At 34.5% G+C, this 19542-nt stretch overlaps 1 protein-coding gene across 1 annotated transcript; it reads left to right on the top strand.

The window, feature by feature from the left end:
• Window positions 1–245: 245 nt before the first annotated feature.
• On the top strand, window positions 246–2721 carry LOC149536094 (uncharacterized). The gene is made up of 2 exons (XM_089806227.1): window positions 246–1721; window positions 2650–2721. Exons 1-2 carry the CDS (start codon window positions 246–248, stop codon window positions 2719–2721), a joined length of 1548 nt encoding a protein of 515 aa, XP_089662353.1.
• The last annotated feature ends 16821 nt before the right edge of the window (window positions 2722–19542 follow it).

The raw sequence follows: 19542 nt of genomic DNA, 5'->3' as shown, positions 1-19542 counted from the left end.
TTCTACCCTCTCCTCTTTGCATTTATGGTGATCTTGATGTCTGTGAGGTGGTTGTTGCACCTCGAACCCCTCTTTGCATTGAACCTCTCCCTTTACCCAATGCTGATGTGACCCTTACAGCTAGTCTGTCTGTTCCCCCTGCAAATTTTGTTTCTAAAGCCAATCTTGACCATGTGGTCAATAATCCCCCCTTAGTTCCCGCCCACATGCTTGCCTTTTAATTAGCCCTCGGCTCCCCTTGTTCGATGTTCAAGATTAGGAAGGCGTTGGTTGAGACTAATCTTCCTACCACGCCTTCTCCTACCTTAGTGGCTTCCCTGCCCATTCCTCCTGGGCTCTCTCCCCTTGAACCTTGTCCTCCCTTGTTCTGCCTTGACCCTCCTGTCGCTCCCAACCTTGTTAAAAATTGGGATTACAAATTGGTTGTTAACCTTTTCGATGCCACTCTCGACCCCCTCTCTTTTAACTTCTTGAAACGGGGCCTCGATTTTGCGTTGACACCACACATCATCCCACGGGTAGACTTCCTCATGGAAATCGAGAATTCCATCCGCTCTCTCCCCAATGAGGCTGCCGAAATTATTAGGCAAGATTGTGTTGTCGCCCTCCGACATGCCAAATCGCCTAGGCGCAACATCCCTAAGGCCGAGCTCCTTGCTTTCAAAAGTTTGTTGAATCGTAATGACCTAGAAATCATCAAAGCGGACAAGGGCAATGCCACTGTCATTATGAATCAACAAGACTATGTCGCAAAAATGCTTGACCTTCTCTCTGACCCGCATAGTTATCGATCCTTATCTCGCAACCCTTGTGGTAAAATCTTGAAAAAAGTTAAAGCGAGTGTCTTGACCTCGTCTTTTGATGATGTCATCAAGAAAAAGTTGGTCCCTTCCAAGGAAGTCACTCCCCGTATCTATGGGGCCCCAAAAATCCACAAGAGGGGAATCCCACTTAGACCTATAGTTGACACTATAGGTTCCCCTACCTACCCCTTGGCTACTCATCTAGCCAAGTTAATCTCCCCGTTGGTAGTTAACACAGACTCCTTTATCAAAGACTCAACCCATTTCGTCCACTTTATTAAGGATTCCCATCTGGATAGAAATGATGTCTTGGTAAGCTTCGACGTGGTCTCGCTCTTCACTAAGGTCCCTATCCTCGATTCCATTGAGCTTGTTAAGCGCAAGACCAATGAGGAGATTGCTAGTTTGGTTGAGTTATGCCTCAGATCAACCTTTTTCTCCTTCCAAGGGATTATCTATGAGCAAGTTGATGGAGTGGCCATGGGCTCCCCTCTCTCCCCCATCATCGCCAACCTTTACATGGAGCATTTTGAAGAGGTGGCCCTGCGTTCATTCCCTCTTCAACCTAAATGGTGGAAACGATATGTTGATGACACTAATTTTTGCTGGCCTCACGGGTTGGACAAACTAGAAGAGTTCCACCAACACATCAATAACATTGCGCCTTCTATTTCTTTCACCAAGGAGCTTGAGTCTAGCAACCAATTACCATTCCTTGATGTTCTACTCATCAAGAAGCCAGATGGCTCCCTTGGTCGCCGTGTGTTTAGAAAGGCCACACATACTGACCTGTACATTCAATCCTCCTCCCACCATCATCTGAGCCAGAAATTGGGCATTCTTAAGACCCTAGCTTTGAGGGCCCACAGGATCTGTGATGATGATCACTTAAACCTTGAGCTCAACCATCTCTGCCAGGTCTTTAAGCTTAATGGCTACTCTTCAAGGAAAATTTCTAGAGCCCTCAAGCAAGCCAGGTCCCTACACCTAGCTCCCTCGAAACCTTCCTCTTTGCCTCTCCCCCCCCGCATCTCACATGCCTCCCTCCCTTTTGTGGAAGGCATATCCCATAAGATTTCTAAGATCCTATCTAAAAATGGTCTGCGTGTTGCCTTCAGACCCCTCTCCAAGATCAGGAATCATGTCCCACCTATCAAAGACCCTAGAGATAGGTATTCTAACTCAGGGGTCTACAAGGTGGTTTGCTCCTGTGGCACCCCATATATAGGGGAAACGGGTCACTCTTTCCACACTCGTATCAAAGAGCATGTAGCGGACATTAGGCATGATAGGGTTCATAAGTCAGCATTGGCCGAACACTCTTTGTCTACCAAACATCGCATATGTTTGGAGAATACGCAAATCATTTCCAATGAGGATAACTTTTTCAAAAGGAAACTTAAAGAAGCCATCGTAATCAACAACCACCCCATCAACCTTAATCGGGATGATGGCTGGACCCTCAACCCCTCTTGGCTTCCCATGTTGTTCTCCTAGGTCTGTCACCCGTGCAATGTGGGTTTTTGTTTTTGTTTTTTCCCCCTTTCCCTCCTTCCCTCATTGCGTGGCTGCTCTCTCCCTGCCTTTTTTCCTGTCCTCTTCCCTCTTTTTCTTCCGTCTTGATTGCCCTCACAGGTTGTGTTGCTTTTTCGGTCTTCTCTCTCCTCCTCCTCTCGTTAGGGGCTTTGCTTCCACTGCCTTTCTCTTTCCTTCTCTTTCTTGGTTCCTTTGTCTGATTTTCTCTTTTTAGTGTGCTTCCTCTCTTTCTTAGTTCTTTTCTCGCTTCTCTTTTCTGTTTCCCTAGCTTATCTCTTTGATTTATTTATTTATTTATTTATTCTTTCAGGTTGTTTTTATTCTATCCGCTCGTATGTGTTTTAGTGGTCTAGTTGATAGGCATTTATTCTTCTTTGCGTAGATGCCTCTAGCATATAGTATAAATATATTAGATGCATTTGTTATTTTTATTTGTGTTAGGTGTACTTAATATTTTAGTGTTCTCCTCTGGCTTTTCAATGTCTTTATGTTTTGGTTATTTAGTTAGGTAGTTTTCCATGTTTGCTCTTCTAGTCAGTGTTTTAGCCCATGCCTCGCCTTTGGTTTTAGTTTTCCATATATATATTAGCACATATATATTTTTTGGGTACGTTTATAAGTATATATATATATATATATATATATATAAGCTACCCACTTGCATATGTAATGCGTGGATTGCATATATACCTATAGTATTTATTATATTTTTCGTTATTCTCTTTTTTAGGCTTTGAAGTTGTTAGGGTATTTCTTAGTTGCTCTATTATTTTCACTTATATTTATATATAGTGTTGCATATATGCATTTATATATATATATATATATATATATATATTTATTTATTTATTTATTTATATATATATATATATACATATTTATATATCTTTGTTTGTATTCTTGTATATTTATATATACATTTATATAACATTTTTTGACTTTTGTTTGTCTTGGTCTTCGTTAATAATTTATGTATGTTTTATTTTTATTTTTATTTTTAATTTTTAATTTTTAATTTCTTTATTCTTTATTCTTTTCTTTTCATCTCTTTTTTAACTTTTTCTTGTGGGTTGACTTTGGTTTTAGTCTTTCCCCCCTAGTGTCTTGTTTTGTTTTTATATAGTTTTATTTATTTATTATGTTTTTTGTTTTTAACTTTGGGGTTGGTGCTTCCTTTTCTTTTTCCTGTTCTCCTATATATGGTGAGTCTTTTCTAAATCTACTACTTACTTCATTTGACATCTCCTGCTCTCTCATCCTGATGATGGATCACGTAGTGTGATTTGAAACGTTGATGACAAAAATATCCACACAATCTAATCCAGAAAACTGATCAACATAACTAAGATGGATTGTGGAAATCTGATCGCATTAACTATTCAAGTAATTTCACATTTGAATCTAGTTCTATATCATTAATCTTCTCAACTAAGTTGGTTAGCTACTTTATGATAGGCTTTGTTTCTTATGGTGCTAGCAGGACAAATGCATCAAGAAAAATTTCCTTGATATCTAGCAAAGCTTTCTTCTACCTATGCTCCCTTCCAAGTAGTTCTTGGTTTTTCTTCTTTGCAAGAGCATCTTTAGTATGCTCATCTATTCAATAGTGATGGTTTCAAGATTAAACTTTGGTAACTCAATCACTTTATCCAATTTCACATCACAAAATGATGTAACTTTATCTACCTTATATGTGCTTAGACTTGTCCTTGATGATTGTAAAGGTATAGCTTCTATACTCAGCCTATGAAGAGCTTGACTTAGAGGAGTAGCAATTTTTGGCAAAGTCACTAGTGTTTGTATTGTGATTTACTCCTCGAGTTTTGTAGTCAAATGTAGCTCTTCAATTCTATCTCATGCTTTCTCTAAATTCTTAGTTGCACCTTGATCTTTTGTTGTAGGTGTAGGAGTAACATCCTATCCTATTTGTGCTTTTGTTCCTTCATTCTCTTCTATTTCATCATTTTTCTTTCTATTGGTCTCATTTCTTATTTTCATTTTCCTTTTCATTCTCTGAGACTAGAACACTTTGTACCAATGTATTAATAGTAGAAGTTGTTATCTCCTTCCTTTGATATACTACAATGGGTAATTTAGTTTGTATAATGGTGAATTAAGGAGGGATTGTAGATATCTTTTGTGTGTGAATTTTCTCCTTGTAGATGCCTTGTCTACCTTCTCAATCTCATCAACACTTACCAGTATAGGATTTTCACAAAGTTTGGCCTAGGTAGTGGATTCTATTAGTATCTTCTTCATGTCTTCCTCTATAAGGGGATTGATGTTCTAAGTGATAGTATTATAAACATCCTTAATCTTTACAATGTTAGTGTCTCTATTCAATTCATGTTAAGGACTAGCACTTGGCACTAGTCTACTACACTCTATTCTATCTGCTACTCAACCTAACCTAATGTATGTGTCTATGTTCATCTCAATGCTTTCCACAATAGTATCTTTTTCAATGTCTTCTTTGGTAACCTCGGTTACTTTTTGTTCATTTTTTTTCCTCTCCTACCTCACTAGCTGTCTTCTCTATTGCCTTGGGTGTTGTCAAACCATATAATGATTTCCACAATTGTGTGGCTTTTTGTACAACATCCTCAATATTATTCTTCAATGTGATGAATGCCCTATATTTAGGTGCAAATTTCCCTATGTGCTTCTCTATTGCCTTTGTCATTGTTTCACTATCCAATTCTAGTATCACTTGTGCAAGTGTAGTATCTCTAATTTGTCTTTCTATATTGAGACTATATTACCACTTTTACTCAACTCTTTCATATAGATCTTTTGGTAATGAGTTGGAATCTCAATTGGAGTTTGTTTGAATATATCCATCATGGAATATATTGACTCCTCTAATTGGTTCATCTCAAATTTTTCAAGTTTATCAAACTCAATATGTGTGAAACCAAATAAGTCAACATTATTCTTTATGTTCTCACATATATTATCTATATCTAAGGAAGGATTGTGACTTACCACTTTGAATTGGTTGTTGTCACCAGATTATGTCCTCTCTTCATTAGATTTAGCTAGAGCAATATACTTTCTCTTTGGTCTCTTCTCAAGCTCTTCTTCTTTACTAGTTGATCTAGCCTTCTTTTCTTTTGTCTTTTCTACATCTTAAGCCTCCTTAGAAGTATTTTTTGTTCTTCCTCTAGTAGTAGGAACTATAGGCTTAGAATGTGTGGGTTTTTTAACCTTCGTTTTCTTGCTCACTGTTAGAATATTAGCTTTTCTCTTCTTCTTCTCAATGGTTGTAGGTGCTTCACTAGCTTCTTCTCCCTCAACACCTTCTTCAATTCCTACATCTTCTTCTTGGTCTTCGCCTTGACCTTGAGTGATGGCCAATGGTGCTTGGGTAGTTACATATTCATCTTCTTCTTCTTCATCTTTTTCTTCTTCTTTCGCCCCCTCATCAAATTTCTACTTGAGTTTCTTGACCATTTTGTTCTTCTTACTTATAACTAAGGTATTCTTTAAATCCATTGTAATTTTAGATTTAGCCACATTATAATTTCCAAAGGTATAGCATTATTATATATTTCTTCTACAAGTAATGTTTTAATAGTTTCAGAGGCTTCATCCACATTAATCTCATATCCTAGTGGTCTTAACCATCTTACTCTTGGAACTACAGCCTATACACATGTGAATCAGTGTCAACTAGAAAGAAAACATCATTGAAATGTTTCTCAACTAGTGAAATTGGTATCCTTAGTCTTTTCTTCATTGACTTCTTAAAATCATCAAAGTAGCTAGTCATTATGGACTCAAAATTTTCTCCAAGTTGCTCAATAAATTCACCTATTTGTACTGCAATTGATCTATTTGTCTTCCATGCAACTTTACCAAAAATAGGGAATGTATTTAGTATATAGAAGAATATACATACAAGAACTGAACCAAATTTTCATTGTCCAGTCTTGGTCTTCCTTATTTCTCCCAAATTTTATGACAATTGTTGCATTTGCAACTTGACAAGGTCATAAGTATGATCCTTCTTAAATATCTTGTAGCCCATGTCAAGAACAATACAAGGTACATTGATAAGCCTACTATATTGATAGAATTTGTGTTCTATAATCCTCACTACAAAAGTAATTAGGGGATCTGAGATAGTGCCAATTATCATTCCTCTTTTGTTCCATGCTACCCCTATATTCTTCTCAATAACTTCTTTTGCTTCACTCCTCATAGTTTTAGGTCAGTCTAGGGTTGGATAACTTGTTAATCTATGTATAATCTTCTTTTTTATCTTCACTAGTCCATTTTCCAACCATATAGAATTATCATGAATTTTTGTCAGAAATATCTTTATCCATTTTGTATTGAAGATGTTGGGCAAATCTAGGGCATGGGTTAAGCCTTTTCTCTCTACAATTTTGAATTCATCTTTCAATACTCCACTTTCCCATAGTTTTCCATAGGTTTCTCTAACCTCCATGTCACCTATACTACCCACCTTGCATGTGTAGTAACATCTCACATCTTGAATCATTAAAACTTGTGGTGGTATCATCGATAGCACACTAGATGGATCTTGCTTGTAAGTAATATTAGGAATAGCTCTAAAATTTGGTTGTATGATCTCATTGCTTATCAATTGTACATTCAAAACTTCCTTACCCTCTTTAACCTTAGGAGCTAAAGAAATAGATGCCATTATAAAAAAAACTAGGGTTTGCAAAAATTCAAACTACGTAGCTTGGCACACGATAAATACCTTTGTAAATCTGCTAAGATGGTGACAAGAAACTATTGAATCCTATTTGCTAACACTTGGAATGATCTTCTTCAATTCTCCATTCACTCTTTGTGCTCTTCTTCAAATTTTAATGATGTCAAATGAGTAGAAATCGATCATATAGACCTTACAACCTTGCATTTTATGCTTAGTGCTTACACAACTGTAAGCTCGGCTTCAATAGAAATTTCAACTCACTCAACTTCTATGAAGTTTCATTTATGCTTGGTAACCACTATGACCTCAATCAATATTATCACTTGTGATAGCTCATCATTAACTATATTCCACTTAGCAACCATAGTGAAAGTTTTAATGCTCGACAATAACATGAAAACTGACAAAACTTAAAGATTTCTTCCAAGTTCTAATCAACACATTGCATCTTTCTTCATGTAAATATAATTTCTTTTTAGAAATACATCCTTGGAACTAATGTATAGTATGTCTTTTAAATATCAGTCCCACACATACCTCTTGATTTCTTAATTGGAGGTGGTGTGATCACTTGACTCATTAGGTGAAGTGATCCCATTGAACTGATGTGCTACAATCTTCCTTTCTCTTCCATGTCTTGTTCATCTTATCTTTGATATTTTCAACATCTATCATTCTTTTTCCTTTGTTGAACTCACTACTTGGTGTCTTTGACCTTGTTAGAGAATTCTTGCTTATGTGACCAGTCTTTAAATAGCTAAAACATGTAGTTTGGCTCAACCATCTTTTGTAGTCACTTCTGAAATGTATTCTTATGCAATTTTCAGCAATGTGTCCATACTCTTGAAAATAGTGGCAACTATACCTAGTATTATAATCCCAATTATAAGAGTTTTCATTATGCTTTACCCTTGTATGCTTGTTTGATGACCATTTAGGCTTGGATTTTCACTCATATGCTCTATGTTTGTACTTCGAACAGTTATAGTAGTAGCCTTCAAAGCTTTGTGTTCTTATGGTCTTGGTTCTACATTCATGTGCCTAATGTCCTTGTTTTTTACATTTGTGGTAGTGACCCATGAACTTCCTAGGATTCTAATTTTTAGTATTGCTCCTATAAACATTGGTAGTATGACTAATCTTACCACAATTATGATGAGTAGGTTTGGAGTTCTTACCTTTTTTACTTCTTTCTTCACCATTTTTGGATGATCCTCCTTCTTCTTTACATGTGTAACTCAATCCAAAAGTATCATTGTTGGATCTAGGGGATCTCATCAATTGCTCAAAATAATTGATGTCTTCACTAGGTTTGTTGAAACTTTCAACAAACTCTTTTTTTGTTTTGAGAACATTTCTCAATTTCTCATTCTGCATCTTTATTGTTGTGATATCAATATCCTTTGCATTTAGTTCATGATTTGCAATCATCATTTGACTCAGTGTTTCTAATTGCATGTTAGCAATATTATGTAACTTTGATGTTTTCTCTTCTAGTCTATTGGTCAAAATCCTTTTGTCATCTCCAATCATGACCTTTTCCTCTTTAGGTTTCATTTTTTTCTTGGTCATCTCACATAGCAATACTAATTGGACTTCTTGTTATATCTTGAGATTTCTGACCTCTTAAGGGTTCCATTCTTTTCCATTAGATCTACAACTGTTGCATAAAATTCATTGGTGTTTTCATTTATAAACAATTCAGTAGTGTCAATCTCTTAGTATTGTGTGCCATTCTCTTCAATAGCTATTTCCTTTCTTCTCTTTAGTTATTTCTATAACTTATTTCTTTCTTCATTCAACTAATGTAGGGCAAGTTGTATTTCAATCTTCTAATTTTCAATAGTCTTTCCTAACCTATAGGCTTCCATCTTTAAGATCTTTCCTCAAAGCTACAAAGCTTTGCTTTCAAAGAACTCTTCTTTGATACCTATTTTTGGAAATACAATAGGAAAGTAAACTCTGAGAGAGGGGGGGGGGGGGGGGGGGGTGGGGGGTTAATCAACACTTAAAAATTCAACGTCAAAATCATTCACCACACATCCATCTCACAATTTATTTATGTAAATAGAAATACCAAATTAAAAATATACATCCATAGCATGAAAGACATTCAACACATGTATGACACAAGATATTTGGTTACCCAAAAAACCTCCAAGGAGAAGGTAAAACTGGGGTGGGGATAACACCCACAAATCTCCATTACTATGGTAATAAAATGTATCCAATGAAGGTTACAATATTTTGATCATGAAACGTGATCTACACTGTAAAAGGTATGCCCTATTAATGGATTATAAGATTGTTAGATCTTACCCTATTAAAGGATTTCAACACCCTATTAGAATTTTGTCTCGTAAAAGGACTTTAACTTACAACTTGAATTAAGCACCATGTTAAAGGATTTACAACAGCTTGTCAAGACTACTCTCTTAAGAGATTTAACTGATTCACTTGTTCAAATGTCTCAGCAATGATCCTTTGGTTGGCACTCTATTGTTTGATGTCAAATCACCTCTTTCCTGATGTGTACTTGATCTTTCTTGATTAGATGTATCTCTATTATCTTCTAATTTATCTCCCCTATTCTCCTCTAACTGATTCTATAATGTGTCTCAAATAACAATTCCTTAGTCGTCATGAATGCTTTGTTTGTACATGCAAACTTCTCTCCTTTCTTCTTACAACATCCATAAAAAAGTTTAGGGTTTGTCCTCCTTAAGAAGACCTAGGTGACTTAGGGTTAGGTATTAAACAATGATTGTGATTCACCCATATTGTCACTTAATCCTTCCCTTTTTATGATTGGATGCATGTAATGCATAGCGATTCACAATTAAGATTCATCCTTATCATCTAAGATTGCAAAACAATCCTTAAGTTTCCTAAAAAATGGTTTACATAGAAGTTTGTGAAATTATAAACAACTATGTCAAAACTGTATAACTAAACACTTGAAATCCCTAATACTCAGCATCAACTACAACTTCAATGCTATAATTCATTCTCTTAATGACTCAACATCCATTTATCACTCAACATCTAAATAAATCAACACATGCTATCTACTCAGCACTTGAGTGACTCAACACTTACTAGTTACTTGGCACATACTAAATATCCTTTGCTCAGCATATATTATTTGACAACTTATGCTCAACATGTATTACTTGTTCAACATGAACTAAGAAAATGACCTAAGTATATTATCACTCATATGTCTAAACAAATCTAAGATTAACATGTTTTCTTACTGGATTTGAACCTAGATCTATAAAATATGCATTAGAAAATGAAAGTTTGATTGAATCTATGAATGAAGAAATTGATTTGATTAAAAAGAATAAAACTTGGACTATTATTCCTAGACCCAAGGATAATAATGTAATTGGCACAAAATGGGTATTCAAAAATAAATTAAATGAGAATGGAGAAGTTTCTAGAAATAAGCCAAGGCTAGTATCAAGAGGAAGGTATTGATTATGGAGATACTTTTGATCTCATTCCTAGACTTGAAGGTGTTAGAATAGTCCTTTCATATGTAGCACACAAAGGATTCAAAGTGTATCAAATGGATGTGAAATCAATATTCTTAGATGGAATCTTAGAACAGGAAGTCTACATTGAGAAACCAGAAGGTTTTGTTGATCCTAGAAAAAAGAACATGGTTTGCAGACTACAAAAATCTTTTTATGGTCTCAAAAATTCCCCCAAAGCATGGTATGAGAGATTGCACAAGTATTTCATAAAGATTGGTTTTCAAAGAACTAATGATAACAACAGCCTATAAATCAAAGAAGGACTAGACAACAAGATTGTATTGGCATAAATATTTGTGGATGATACATTTTTTACTAGAAATGATGACCTGTGTAAATCTTTTTCTGAGGAAATGAATAAGGAATTTGAGATTTCAATGTTTGGAGAGATTAAATTCTTTATTGGCCTACAAATTCAACAAAAGAAAGATGGTATCTATATTACTCAATCAAAATGCATCAAGGAGATACTAAAGAAGTTTGGAATGGAGGATTCTAGACTAGTTGGAACACCTATGTCAACTGGACATAAGCTTTCCAAAAATTATGATTCAAAAGAAGTAGATCAGACTACATATAGATCAATGATTGGAAAACTTTAGTATGTAGTGCATACAAGACATGATATAGAATTAGCAATTGGAATGTTGACAAGATTCTCTACTAATCCAAAAGAAAATCATATGATGGAAATCAAAAGAATCATGAAGTATCTAAAGGGTACTAAAGATTATGGTTTGAGGTATAAGAAAGGAGGAAACTTTGAATTGAAAGAATTCACTAATGTTGATTGGGTAGGAAGCATTTATGATAGAAAGAACATTAGTGGTGTAGTATTCTTCCTTGGAAAGAGGCTAGTATCTTGGACAAGTAAGAAGCAAAACTGTATTTCTTAGTCAACAACATAAGTAGAATATGTTATTGCACCAGTCAATTGTTGAAATATTGTTTGGTTCAAACAATTGTTGACTTGTATGAAGGAATAGATCAAGGATCTAGTTCTTGAAATCTATGATAACACCAATGCAATTAAAATTTCTAAGAATCCTATGATGCATACCAAAACCAATCACATTGCAATTGAGTATCATTTCTTAAGAGAATTAGTGCAAGATAAGGAAGCAAGATTGGAATATGTGAATACAAAAGAACAGATTGCAGGCATATTCGCCAAACCATTACCTAAGGATGAATTTTTGTATCTAAGAGGTAATCTAGGGGTGGTTACCCTATCTAAAGCTCACTAATCATATTTTAGTGATGCATCAACCAAGCATGTTGAAGATCAGTCAAGTTGATGCAGTATTATAAATGGTAACTTGCATATAAATCAATACATCAAGTACATGGAAGTTCACTAAATGTTATCTTCAGCATGAGATGTCAAAGAGGGAGAGTTATGTTATAGATTAGAGAAATTTTATGTCTAATAAAGGGAGTGTTCTATCACATGTCAGAGATGTCAAAGAGGGAGAATAAACTTGAGTTGATATCAAGGAGGGAGAGTTTGATATTACAGCCACTATAATTAGATTAATCAAAAAATTATTCTAGAAGGAGAAATTGGTGTAGAGGGAGTTCACACTAATAGAGGGAGTTCTCATAGATGAAAATCAAAATAAAACTAATGATATTATCCTTACTTTTATTTTTCTCTAAAATTTCATTGTATTATGAAATGTTGTGTTGTCATCAATACCAAAGAGGACGATTGTTGAAAATAATTGATCAATTGTATATTGTCTTTGATGTTACAAAAAATGTCATATCTTTACCAGTTAGTGTATGTCAAGTTGACTCAGGTGATGAAGATAGTTTCCAGTGTCTATCAAGCCTTCTAGAGTAAACTAAGTCTAGAGATAGTATGTGTTAAGCTTCACTCAAGCACCAAAGAGAAGTTTACAGAAGTTCAATGTTAATTGAGCTCACTTGGTTAGCAAAGGAAATTTGACATGGTTACTATTGTAGACTGGTAACTTGGTTACTACTACCTTTGTATTATGACTAATTGTTTTGACACTAATTGACAATATATCTTGCCATAAGATTAACAATCTCCCCCTTTGGCATTAGTGACAAAAACACTTATCATCCATAAGATCTAAAACCAAAATTTCTTCAATCAAACTCCCCATTTGAGTATTCTTTGTTCTGTAGCTCAATTTGCACCAAAGACTCTATAACTTGGTTTCAACAGAAAACTCTATTTTTGATTTTTCAAAATTGTTTTTGTTTTTTCTTCTTTTTACATATCTTTCTTGTTGTATGTATTTTCTCCTTCCTATGTAATTATGTACATTTATTTTCCCCTTTATGTACTTTCCCCTTTTATATACTTTTCCACTTTTTTTTGTTACAAATGTGAAAATAAATTTACAAGGTTATGCCAAAATGAGAAAGAAAATCATGGTATACCTTCAAAATCACAAAAAAATGTCTTATCTCAGTTATCTTGTGGCACCTTCAAAATGTATAGATCAATCTAAAGCTTTGCTAATAACTCATACATATGATCTACAACTAACATATTTGTATCCTTAACTAGTGTCCTTGCATTATCTATTCTCTTCTACATAGTGTCCATGTGGGAAGTATCATACTTTGTATAGAAATTAATGTTTCCCTTATTATGGCTTACCCCCTTAGTATGACTTCCTATTTTGGCTCTATAGGACCAAGGCAGATCCACCTTAAGGATGAGATGGCTATGATACTTGATATTTTCTTCACACTTCACTCATACACTAATATTATTTCTTCTTATTTATCCCCTATAGTAGAACAAAAGAATAGATTGTAGACATATTCACCAAGCCATTACCTAAGGATGAATTTTTGTATCTAAGAGGTAATCTAGGGGTGGTTACCCTATCTAAAGCTCACTAATCATATTTTAGTGATGCATTAACCAAGCATGTTGAATATCAGTCAAGTTGGAACCCATGTTAACTAAGATCACTTAGTTACTAAAGGAAGTTTACAAAGCTTTAGTGTTAACTTATTTCACATGGTTAACATAGGAAAATCATTTTAGAGTTAGCGTCTATCGAGTTGTATTGGCTAATGAAGGATTTTATTAAATCAACATATTTAGTTTGATGAACTTATTTGTTAAGTCTAGATGACTTAAGGGATGAATATTGAATAATTGTAAGTGTAGTCAAGCCAACTTGACTATGCAAAAGATATAAGTATAAGCTCAATTTGTGAGATTGAATAAGAAAAGCATGGGAATGAAAAGATAAACCAAGGAAGTGAATTGGAAGGATAGCAGATTATCCTAAGTTGACTAATTTGCAAAGTTTTATTTGATCAAGGAGGATCAAGTATTCTAGCTAAAACATAGATATGAAATCAGCAATAAAATTACATCAGCAATCAAGTCATATTATTGTTACTCTCTAATAATTGTAGCAGTGTATCAAATCTCTTAATACAATTAGCTTAACAACTATTTGGAAAATCCTCTAACAAGGTCAAATTTCTAGATTGAAGTTTCTAAATTCCTCTAACAAGGCCACTCCTAGAAGGGTGATTAAATCCTTTAACAGGGTCACACATGATAGTATTTTTTGTAATCTTTAATAGGGTTGGCTCCTAATAGGGCTCACTTCAGAAAAGTGAAAAATAGTAACTAGTTGCAATTGGTGGTTTTTCCCAAATTGCATTTCCATGTTAAGTCCTAGTGTCACTTGAGTTCATGCTATTTCTTTTATGTTTATTCAACTAAATTAATTAAGGTTAATCATACTTTGCATCTTAAGTTCTACATGATCAATATTTACTGAGTCACAACAAATTGGTAGTGTTAATTGAGTGCATGTGTGTTAACCAAGTTACATTAGTAATACAATTTAAGTAGATTTAATGTTTTGATTTGCATTGACATCTAAGGGATTTGGGATTTATTTTTGTGGTAACTAATTTACCCCTCCCATCTTAGTTACTCATCTTATATTTCCAACATGACACCCACAATGCTTCACTATTGCAATAATAAAGTTGGCTTGTTAAGGCTTACAATTGATCACTTCTGGTGATTTACTCGATTAAGATCAATAAGGACTATTAGGTCCACCTTGTGAAAGGATTTATATAATATAATTAAGTATGTAATCTATTAAGAGTCTCTACAAAGATCTATTAGGTCCACCTAGTTAAAGGATTAGGGATTAATGCACCTATTAGGATGAATTAGTAAATTGATCTTTGTAATGTAACTTTGATTGCCGATGAAAATCCTTCGAAGTAAATTGATCATCTAACTATGATAGATGAGTCTCTTCATTTCCTTGTATTACTTGTAGCCTTTTAGATACTCTACTCTTCCATATTTTCTTATATTCAACTTATGGTACAATGATATCACAACTATTATTTTGGATAAACAAAATACCGCATATGTATGTCTATCCAAGTAATTCCTACATAGGTCAACTACAACGTAGTTATTTCCAAAAATAATTACCAAGTTAGCTCAGTGATGTAACTTGGGTCCAATGAATTTCTCAAGTGATGCTAAGGATACTCGGGCAACACTATCACCTTAGCTAACTCTAGCACTCTGTCATGCCCAAAATCTAGGGCAAAACACAGACACAATTTTTTTTTTTAAAGAACTATAATTAAATAAAATAACAATGGTCGTAAGAGATTTTAAAATGATTAACTATAATGGAAAAAATTGCTTGAGAGGTTTAGAATTTTGATAACCATAGGTACTCTAAAGATATGTGCAAGTTCACCATTGATAAATAAAAGGGTTACATCTCAGTTTGGTCGTTTCGTAGGAGGGATTGTTACGGTGAACTGAAAGTTTTTTTTTTTTTTTTTTTGTAAGACTCATCCATATAACTATAGTCCCAATCCATCCATTCCACTATCTATTTTTAAATTTAAAATTTTTCTCTAACATACTTATAACAAACTAATTTATTAATTTGTTGTTTACAATTAAAATTGAAGCCTAGGACTCATTTTAATTAGATCGTTAAGTAATTCTAACTATATTTAAAATTAATATGAATTTCTCTCTACACTGATAATGCTAATAATAAAGATTAATCTCAATAACTCATAGTAGGATAAAATAAGTTAATAAAATGTTAATTTTTTTAAAACTAAAACATTCAAATTACAAGTTAAAATTCTTTGACTTAGAACTAAAAAAAGAAAATATCCTAATAACTAAGTCACCAATCTAACAACAATTTAAAACTAATCTTATTCAACACTAATTAATAAAATTATCTAAAATTAATAAAAGAACAATTAATCATTAAGATACTATCATTGTTAAATTAACTTAAAATCAAGTTTCTAAAATACTAACACTATGTAAAAGCCTCATTAAAGTATTAACAATTACTATTCTAGCTTAAAACATTATTCTACTTTCTAGCCAAAATGTCACATCTGCAAATCTAACCTAAAGTCTTAATGTTAAACTTAATTTTAAAATATTACTAAACCTGACACTAACCAATTAATCCTATACTAACCTAGGCTATATATAAACACAAACTAACATTACACTAAACAAAATAGATATTTAATATTAACCTAAAAATAAAACTTACTAACTAACCAAACTAACATTCTAACTATACTACAAAATATCCTAAGACCACCACTAGCCTAAGCCAAGTGGCTCGCCCCTTGCATGGGCCACTTCCCAAGGGCATCGTGTTGTCCAATGTCTGCACAATGTAGACTTGCTCCCCGCCCCTCTCCTCATTGCATGACCTTTTAGTAAGGAGGTGAGCGCTTGGTAAGGAGAATGGAGGAGACAATTTTCAAGGTTAAAATTTAATAAAAGAAACTTTCCTTGCCTCCCCAACTTGATGACATGACATGTCATAAGTGTTATGTGCACTTTTGCTGGCAGGTGGTCGGCAAGTCCACGCCTAGCCATGAGAAGATGAAAACAAGCAGGGGGGGTAAAATTTTAAATTTTTTTTTTTTGACTAACAAAATGAATAGGTATAATGACCTAGGCAAGTACCTTTCCTTAAGCTACATGGAGATTAAATGCTAAAGTTTTCTTGGTGAGTGATGTCAATAGGATATTTATTTAAATGTGTTTTAATTTCAATTTTATTTAACTTATATTCTTTTAAAGGAATTTAATAATAATTTTGGTTGAAATTCCAAAGAACAACTCAGAGAATATTCTCTGTCACTTGGGGAATTAAAATTTCCTCTCAATACATTTTCCAGAGAGGTCTTTTAAGCCTGGAGATGCAATTTTTTTGAAAGTCCATTTTTTAAGTGTTGATCTATAAATATTTTCTTATTGTGATATACTAGGAATGGTATCTATCTATTGACAACATTGATTCCCTTATTCAAACATACTATTATAAAGATGTGTGTAGAATTATTATTTTCTCCTATAATTCAAGTCTCAACAATCAACATGTAACAAGGTGGTATGTTCCATTTATCCAAAATTCAAGTGATGCATATTTCTTAATCAAATATGATTGAGTTAATTATGAATTTAACAATGAGGGAGTTAACCTTATGATTACAATGTAGGATTTTTATCTCTTCTTAACATTTACACATCAAATTGAATCTTCAACATATCAAATTGCTTTTCATTAACATAATTGAAAATTTGAAAACTCATAATTCAAAGTCACTATCTATCAATCTATTTCGTCACAACATATGCAAATTGAAATCGCATGAGAGCAATACAAGGAGGATTTCATAATCTCTTTTCTTTTCTCTATTATTCATCCTGGTTCAAGGCTCCATCAGGAAAGACCTAGTAAGAAAACCTGATGTCTTTGCCAATACATCAAAATTCAAATACATTTTTACATAATATTGCATTTCAAATGAATTTTCTTCAAGGGCTTTCACAAGAGAAATTTTTCAATGTCTTCAATGCAACAAAGGAAGCCATGAGAGAGACAAGAACCAACATGGAGGCAAAACAACTCAATGAGATGAACAATTCAAACATGCATTCCCAACCCAGTTTTGCACAATAGGTTCAACAATGAACCAAAATAGGGGGGAGGTGGATTTTCTCAATAAGATATGTCAATCACCATACCATAACATAGCCCTTTCAGGGCTAAAACTTCAAGAACTTCCATTCTTTTACATGTCTTGCACACTCATTTCACACATTAGTAGGTTTAGGAAATCACATGCATTATGTAATTTACATATTAGAAAAATCATATAAATTAAAACATCCATTTTCTAATGATCAATTATTTATCTAATTCTACTCATATTGCTGACCATCAAAATTGCATGATCAACGTGTTAGTTTTGCATTCATTTACTTTATCATAATACATGTTCGTAAAGCATTAAATGATGAAATCAAACATCTAAAAGTAAGGCATCACACATCATAAATATCATAATAATGTTCAGTGCATCAAATAATGTTCTTACATATCGAGTCGTGAATATCAAAAATAATAATGTATCATCGATGCTAGGATGGGTTGGGGCGAGGCATCACATCCTGCCCCACTAGGCATGAACTTCCTCCTAGAGTTCATCAAAAAGATATGGGTACTAAGATCACATCTTTGCTGCATCCTCCCATGAAGTCATAGCCTCATCATAGCAATCCCACTGGACTCTAACTTGGTCCAGCCCTCAACCTCAAAGTGCTAGGGTCCATCAGGGAATAATACAGATAGGCTCTAGTGCTAACTAGCCATCTAACTCCACCTACAAAGCATACCAATCTATAATATGAGACTCATCATAAATGTATCCTCTAAGTACTAAAATGTGAAACACATCATGGATGCATGACAGGCTAGATGGCAAGGCTAAATGGTAGGCAATTGGTCGTATCCTCTCTAGGATTTGGAATGGTCCAATGAACTGGGGTGCCAACTTAGAGCCCTTTTTGAATTGAATCAGACTCTTGTGTGGCCACACCCTCAAGAAAACTCTATCACCAACCTGATACTCTCGATCTATCCTCTTCACATCAGCATAGTTCTTTTTTCGATCTTGTGCCTCTCTCAAGCACTATCTAATCAGAGTCACCTACTGCTCCATCTCCTTAATCAACTGAAGGCCAATAGATACTCAATCCTCAATCCTATCCCAACTCAAAGGTGTCCTACAAGGTCTTCCATACAAGGCCTCATAAGGTGGCATACCTATGGAGGAATGGTGCCCATTGTTATAGGCAAACTCGACAAGATGAAGGTATTCCTCCCACTTGACCTAATGGTCCATCACGTACATACGCAACAGGTCCTCCAAAACTTGATTCACTCACTCGGTCTTCCTGTCGATCTGAGGGTGGTACATCATACTGAAATTGAAGCTAGCACCCAATGCTTCCTGCAACTCTCTCCAAAAAGATGAAGTGAATAGAGAGTCCCTATCAGAGATGATCTTACGGGGAACGCCATGAAGTCTGATAATATCCCGTAGAAACACCTGAGCTATGTTCCATGTTGTGTATTTAGTACACATAGGAGAGAAGTGGGAAACCTTGGTCAACATATCAACTATCACCAAAATAGCATCATGGTGATGAGATGACAAGGGGAGGCCAATAATAAAATCCATAGATATAACACCCCACTTCCACTCTACAATCTCATGAGGCTGAAGGAGCCCACTAGGATGATGATGCTCTGCCTTCACACTCTAACACTCGAGGCATCTCACAACTATGTTAGCAATCTACACTCTCATGCCTCGCCAATGATATAACTACCTCAAATCTACATGTAACTTCTTAATACTAGGTGCGTTGCATAAGGTGCTCTGTGAGCCTCAAGTATAATGAGCTCACGCAATCCCCCAATGGAAGGTACATACATACATCCTCTATGATGCAAGAGTCCATCAGACTCCAAGGAATACTCTGAATACTTCCCTTCCAAGGGTCTCTGAGCATGCACCACTTGACTAACCTCTGTGTAAAGCTCATTTGTTGGCAAGTGCTAAAGAATCCTCTCTCTCAAAT

This window comes from Cupressus sempervirens, chromosome 10 (genome assembly GCF_028749045.1).
Source record: "Cupressus sempervirens isolate cs-2001-9-10 chromosome 10, ASM2874904v1, whole genome shotgun sequence".
Taxonomy (NCBI): Eukaryota; Viridiplantae; Streptophyta; class Pinopsida; order Cupressales; family Cupressaceae; genus Cupressus; species Cupressus sempervirens.
Note: the sequence above shows the minus strand (reverse complement) of the source record. Positions and strands in the feature narration are given on the sequence as shown.